Raw genomic sequence first — 6309 nt, 5'->3', positions numbered from 1 at the left:
CTCCCTTCCTTTCGACCAGGCCTTTTTTTCCCAGACTCTCTCTCCCGCGACTCACAAACTACTTTCTCCTCATCCATTCAACATCCCCCCCCCCCTCCTCTTACCCATTCTTTTTCTCTTCCTTTCCTCCTCCTCCCTCTTCCCTCTTCTCTCAAACGTCTTCCTCCTTCCTTCTTCCCCCTCCTCCTCTTTCTCTCTCCTCTTCTTTCCTGGGTCAGCATTCAACATCTTGCTCTCTTCCTTTTTTCTCTTTTCTTTTCCTTTTCCCTCTTGTTTGTCTTTTCCCGTTCTGTCTTTCCCATCCTTTGGTACTTCCCCTCCCCGACTTCTTATTAAAGACTGCCTCCACCACACAATCACCACCACCACTATTACAACCACACGCTATCACACTATTCTCCCCTCCTAGTCCGCCTGTGGCTGGACACCCCCCTTCTTCCAATTCCAACACTGCCCTCCAGTATTCCCCCACACAAGGAATGATCAGGCACCAAACCGAATTCCTGTCGTCTACCCGCCTACAGAACCGGTGTGAAATCACGAAAGGGACGATAGCGCAGTCTTCGATCTTGTCGCTGTTCTACTAGGATTCAGCCGTGGTTGTATATTCGCTGCAGTATTCTCAGCAATGGCTCCCACTGCACCTCCCCAGGCGACCAACTCGCCAGCCAAGAAGACATCAGCCCCAGAGAAGAAATACAAGTGCCAATTTTGTAATCGCGCCTTTAGCAGAAGCGAACATCGCAGCAGACACGAACGTTCGCGTAAGTAGAGTGGTCTCTTTTCTATATGGTCTTCTTTTCCTGTGCGCGGGGCTAGGTGTACTGTCTTTGCAGACAGGCTAGTTACTGTGCTACAGCTGTGTGTTTCGCGTCGTTCAGTCTTAGGGCACAATACTAACCTTCGTTGCTTCATAGATACCAAGGAGAGGCCGTTCAAGTGTCTGAAGTGCCGGAGTACTTTCGTCCGTCGCGATTTACTCCTTCGTCATGACCGTACCGTTCACGCAAAGGACGGTGGGATACCGCTAGTTTCCGAGGGCCGGCGACGTGGTGGCGCGGGTGTCCAAAAGACTTCCCCCGCACCCGCCCCGTCCAAGCCCTCGATCACAATTGATCCTGCTACTCTCGAACAAATAGAGGCCAGCAGTGATGGTATGGTTGATCTTGAAACTGCAGCCATGTTGATGACAGATTTCCAACATAAGGCCGCAGCCGCCGCTACTGGTCAAGCCAATGAACGTGCTGAATCGGATCGCTCCTTTTCCCCTGGACGCGGTCCTTTATTAGAGCCTCCTGTGTCGTACATGTCGGGCAACGCGACCTTGCCGCAGATGCCTTGGGACACCTTGGTTTCCCCGGCGGACACGAAGCACACGATGGGATCGCCATTCGTGTCTCAAGACAGTGGCTCGGAATCGCATACGCTGCCCTCGGTTATGGACCGACACGGCGCTGTGGGTGATGCGCTTGCTCCCTCGCTGCACTCCCTGGTGAACTCGCTGCCCATGTCTGGAAACTCAACGCCGAATGCGCTTTCCCCGTATCCCTCGATGACCGGTCCCGTCAGTCCAGTGAACTACCGCCGGTCGCCCGGTCCTAGCCAAGCCCTGACGCTGCCCAAGGCCCCGCAGATTGCCAACGAGATCGAGCGAAACATGGTTGTTGAACGTCTGCACAATGTGGATTCTCTCAATGTGCTCCCTGAGACCTTCCAGCTGCCTCCGACCGCATCTCTCAACAAGTATCTCTCCACGTACTTCAATCTGTACCACCCTCACCTGCCGTTCTTGCACCAAGAGTCTTTCAAGCCCACCGCTGTTTCACCGCCATTGCTGCTCGCGGTCCTGTCTATTGGTGCTCTGTACACCTTCGAGCGGCAACATGCATTCATGCTCCACGTGGGGTCCAAGATGCTGGTCAACCAATTCTTGCAACATAAGGACAACTTTGACTCGCGCAAGTGCCCTCTCTGGGCCATGCAAAGCACCCTGCTGAACATGATTTTCGAGAGCTGGAGCGGTGATCCCAAGGGCCTCGAATGGACCTGTTCCATCAAGAGTCTTCTGGCCAATGTAAGCGCATTCCCTTTATCGTACTATTTGAATGATGCTGATAAATGTAGATGGTTGCCGGAAACCGCTATCAACTGAAGCTCCGGACCGAAGCGCGCGAGGGTGCTCAGCCGACCCGCGAGGAGTGGATCGAGGACGAGTCGTGTCGCCGGACGTACTACGCCGTTTACATCTTCTTCGGCATGCTCACGCTGACTTTCAACCACACCCCAGCGATGAGCTTTGACGAGTTTGACAACTTGGAGCTGCCTTCCTCGGAATCCATGTGGAACCTGGATGTGACGGACGACGAGGCGTGGCGCCGCAGCTTGGCGTCCTCCACGCCGCTTACTGTTCGTGAAGCGCACGACTGCCTTTTCCAGGGCGAGCAGACGCGCTACAGTGCTTTCGCCACTCGCGTGCTGATCAACGCGCTCTTCCTGCAAGTTTGGAACCATAAGAGGAGCTTCGAGGCCCTCCAGGACGTGGTGACCGAATACAAGCTTCGCTTGGCGCTGGAGACGTGGGAGAGTTCGCTTGAAGTGTGCGAGCCGGAAACGATTGTGGTGCCTCTCAGCACCCCTCAAAAGGGCCACCCCTTGATTTTCAACTCGATGGCCGTCTACCGCAACACCCGCGCTCGCCTGGAAGTTGACCTCAAGTCCATCCAGGAGGCTCTGCGCTACCACTCATCTTACGAGGTCGCTGCTGCGATGACGGTCGCTCGCGAGAAGGTCAAGCGGTCTCAGGAGATGAACAAGGTGATCCAGTCGTGCTTTGAGTGCATTGAGATCGCCGCTGTTCAGGGCATCAACTGGGTCGCCAAGACATCTGCAACCAACTGGAGCGTCGAGCATCCTCTCTGCGGCTTGGATTTGATGGTCATCCTCAGTCTCTGGCTCTATCGCCTGGAACATGACGAAGAGCCCGCATCGGAGGCTGAGATGGCCATCTACAATAAGGTGCGGAATCTGTTTGATGATGACGCCGTCGATGCTTTTGGAAAACTCAGCTCCACCGTGGCCCGTGTATGGGGTAACATCCTAGACGGCGTGGTAGTTTGGGGGTAAGTTGATTCCTGCTATGCTTATGCGGTGATATTGTTTGCTAACTTGAAACAGAATTACGAAGCTCATGGGCGAGTCATTCAAACTTCATTCCCAGGCCTTGGTCGGCTACGAAGATTCGTTGCGCGTTGCCAAGGACCAACCTATTCACCCAATGCCGACGAAGACGCTTGCCAGCGTTGGCACCGCGTACTAGTGCGAGCAACATCTCCACTCGACAGATAGGTAGCATGACTATGGTCATCTACATCTTCGACTAAGTTCATCTTCATTATCGTTACATTCATTCCTTACGCGGGCATTGGTTTACATCTGATTTGGGTCGCTGGTGGATTTCGGATTGGGTCGGGAACGGCGAGCAAGTGGCGGCAGGATTCCCCAGGGAATGCCATGATCTGAACTGCCGCATTATGCTGCTTGCTGGCGTTCCCTGGCTCACAGTTAATTGCTTTATTGTTTTCTGCGACGTCTTTCATTGCGTTATGGTTTCGCAAGAGCTCACGGGAGTCCGGTGTGGTCATTTTCTTGTTTTTGTGGGTTGTTTTCCCAAGGCAACATCTCGACACCCGGCTGGTCCTGTGTGTTCGTCCTAGCACTCGGTGGAGTTGTTGTTTTCATTGCCTTCTTATACGCTCTTCTACGCCCTAATCATTAGTGCCTCCGTTCTACATGTGCGCATCAGCGTGTTTGGTCAATTGCCATGGGGTTACCCTAGGCCATCTTTGATACCTTTGTCCGTTATATACATTCTTCTGCTTCAAGTCATTCGTTCCACCTTTTGATCTATTACTTTGTTCGTGACCACTTAATGTATTGCGTTAAATCGTTTGATATAGTGATGTGTTTATGTGTCCCCGCCGTTGATGTTCTCCGCTCTGATTTGATCTGCTTTCAACTGCTTTGATTTTGGCCTTCTTGATTTGATTTGTTTAATTGCACATGCTTTGCTTGACCTTATCAGTAGTTCTCTGTACCATAGTAATTTGCGCAGAAAATATAACTTGTTGGCGGGGTCTTTGCAGTCCAGTATTGTAGAGTTGTTGAACTGGCTAAATGGCTGGACTTAGCTGGAGTTGGCTTTATCGACGAGGTGAAAGAGTGGGTCAACCAGCACGGTGGATCGGTGGGGGATCTGGTTCGCGGGTGCTTATCAGGAAAGAAAGGAGGCCGACAATCGCGGGGAATGAGGTGACCTGAAAGAAGATGAAGAGGAATGAAATCCATGGAAGTTGCAGAGACTGGAATTTGGGAGATCACTGGACCGGAGCAGGTGACTTGGTGCTTACCCCTCTTCTTTGCTTCGTTCCTGATCCTACAAGTACAAGTACAAGTACTCCATCCATAGTTAGCTCCTGATTCTCTTTCCTCTTCCCCTCACCTTATCACTCACTTACTATCGCCCAACTGAATCAATCATGGCCCTCCCTTCCAACGTCCACGTTTCGTCCCATCCCCTCCTCCAAGCCAAGCTCTCACAGCTCCGGTCCGCATCCACCTCGACCCGCGAGACCCGCAGTCTGGTGCACGAGATAGCGACTATCTTGGGTGTGGAGGCATTTGCAGCAGGATGGAAGGTGAAGAAAGCAGGGATGGTAGGTTCACTCGTCAACTAGCCAATCCTCAATGTATGTATTTACTGACTGACTTCTTTGAATAGGACACCACCCCGTTAGGCACCGAATACGTCACTCACGACATTGATCCTTCGGACATTGCCTTGGTGCCTATTCTCCGGTCCGGGTTGGGCATGATAGAGGGTAGTAATCCCCTGCCCCATACTCTCACCGATCAATTCGGTCGCCCAATTACCCAGTATTTAATAAGGTAGCAAAACTGATAATGGATTAAACAGCGATGAACAACCTTCTCCCCACCTCCGTCCCAATCTACCACCTCGGTCTCTTCCGCGAACGTCTCACCCTTCAACCCGTCGAATACTACAACAACCTTCCCTTCCAGCCTGACAGTTCCAGCACTAACACCGCCGCCGCGGCCACAGCCATTCTCCTTGATCCGGTCATTGCAACGGGTGCTACCGCTGAGGCAGCGATCCAGTTACTCCGTGAATGGGGCGTGCAGAGGGTCGTCATGTTGAGTGTGTTGGGTTCGGAGGCGGGTTTGCTTCGCGCGGCGGGCACTTGGCCGGAGGGCGTGGAGGTGTGGACTGGGGCCGTGGATGCCAGGTGTGATGAGCGGGGGATGATTGTGCCCGGGTTGGGGGATATTGGGGATCGGTTGTTTGTTGCGATGGGGAAGTAGGTTGCAGTATGCAGTATACTAGTATACTAGTCTACTTACTATGGGCGGCATGTAGTGAAAGAGATGGATAGATAGCTAGGAGCAGATAGGTAGATGGGATAAATAGACATATGAAATGATCTTACCAGCCACTTGATTGATAAACTGAAATCACCGTCCCCTCTGCAAAAACCCCAATACATCCATCTCAACCCCATACTCCACCTCATCCCTACCAACACCACCAACACCAGCACCAGTAGCAGTACCCTGATTCACATTCATCCTACTCCCCATCCCCACATTCAACCCACCCACCGGAATCTCCCTCCCAGTCGTAGAAGTCGGAGTCATCGGCCCCAAACTCGGCGACGCAACAATACCCACATCCATCCCCGTCGTCAACGCCACCCCGATCTCATTCTCCTTATACATAGTCCCACTCCCAGCAGATGCAGAATTCTCCGGCGTGATGTTCCTCTGATGCAGCCCTGCACTAGTACCATCCAAACACCTCCCATCGTGCACATGTCCATGCCCATGATGATGAGTGATGAACTTCTCCCCAATCCCACCCCGTCCGTGATGAATCCCCCGCGTGAGAAGCATCTGGCGGCGGAGAGTTTGTGCGCGTTCTTCGCGGAATTCGGCGGCTATATTTCCCATTCCCCATGGGTGGTGGTTGTTAGATGAGTGTGGATGTGTATGGGGTATGGGGAAGGGTAAGGGTATGGGGAAGGGGATAGGCATACCTCTCCAGAAGAATACATACACGCCCATTACGACGAAACAGGCGGCGAGAAAGCCGAAGAGGATGCCGAGTTCGTGGGAGAGGGAGGTCATGGGGGTGTAGGGGGGGATGTTGTGCGGGTTGTTGTTATTATTAGTATTGGTGGTGGTAGGAGGGTTTATGGGGGAGGTGGTTGTGGTTGTGGTGTTGGACATTTTGAT

At 52.8% G+C, this 6309-nt stretch overlaps 3 protein-coding genes across 3 annotated transcripts; 2 read left to right on the top strand and 1 right to left on the bottom strand.

Moving 5' to 3' along the window:
* Positions 1-482: 482 nt before the first annotated feature.
* Positions 483-3363, top strand: BO79DRAFT_69240 (C2H2-type zinc finger protein). The gene is made up of 4 exons (XM_025689620.1): positions 483-764; positions 918-2074; positions 2125-3119; positions 3175-3363. Exons 1-4 carry the CDS (start codon positions 629-631, stop codon positions 3314-3316), a joined length of 2430 nt encoding a protein of 809 aa, XP_025534203.1. The 5' UTR covers positions 483-628; the 3' UTR covers positions 3317-3363.
* A 1090-nt stretch (positions 3364-4453) lies between these two features.
* BO79DRAFT_212011 (uracil phosphoribosyltransferase) lies at positions 4454-5507 on the top strand. The gene is made up of 3 exons (XM_025683119.1): positions 4454-4712; positions 4778-4877; positions 4973-5507. The coding sequence occupies exons 1-3, from the start codon at positions 4536-4538 to the stop codon at positions 5377-5379; spliced, it is 684 nt and encodes a 227-aa protein (XP_025534202.1). The 5' UTR covers positions 4454-4535; the 3' UTR covers positions 5380-5507.
* A 22-nt stretch (positions 5508-5529) lies between these two features.
* BO79DRAFT_161131 (uncharacterized protein) lies at positions 5530-6303 on the bottom strand (the record flags this gene model as incomplete). Its single annotated transcript, XM_025679007.1, has 2 exons — positions 5530-6011; positions 6111-6303. The coding sequence occupies 2 exons, from the start codon at positions 6301-6303 to the stop codon at positions 5530-5532; spliced, it is 675 nt and encodes a 224-aa protein (XP_025534201.1).
* Between the last annotated feature and the right edge of the window lie 6 nt (positions 6304-6309).

This window comes from Aspergillus costaricaensis (assembly GCF_003184835.1).
Source record: "Aspergillus costaricaensis CBS 115574 unplaced genomic scaffold BO79scaffold_58, whole genome shotgun sequence".
NCBI classification, from domain to species: domain Eukaryota; kingdom Fungi; phylum Ascomycota; class Eurotiomycetes; order Eurotiales; family Aspergillaceae; genus Aspergillus; species Aspergillus costaricensis.
This window is presented reverse-complemented; position numbering and strand designations above follow the sequence as displayed.

Excerpts from the sequence above, each read along its gene's own strand:
- BO79DRAFT_69240 (XM_025689620.1), top strand. The coding sequence starts at position 629 with ATGGCTCCCACTGCACCTCCCCAGGCGACCAACTCGCCAGCCAAGAAG. Across the intron at positions 765-917 it reads CAGCAGACACGAACGTTCGC|ATACCAAGGAGAGGCCGTTC; the intron begins GTAAGTAGAGTG and ends GTTGCTTCATAG. Across the intron at positions 3,120-3,174 it reads GACGGCGTGGTAGTTTGGGG|AATTACGAAGCTCATGGGCG; the intron begins GTAAGTTGATTC and ends AACTTGAAACAG.
- BO79DRAFT_212011 (XM_025683119.1), top strand. The coding sequence starts at position 4,536 with ATGGCCCTCCCTTCCAACGTCCACGTTTCGTCCCATCCCCTCCTCCAA. Across the intron at positions 4,713-4,777 it reads AGGTGAAGAAAGCAGGGATG|GACACCACCCCGTTAGGCAC; the intron begins GTAGGTTCACTC and ends TTCTTTGAATAG. Across the intron at positions 4,878-4,972 it reads CGGGTTGGGCATGATAGAGG|CGATGAACAACCTTCTCCCC; the intron begins GTAGTAATCCCC and ends TGGATTAAACAG.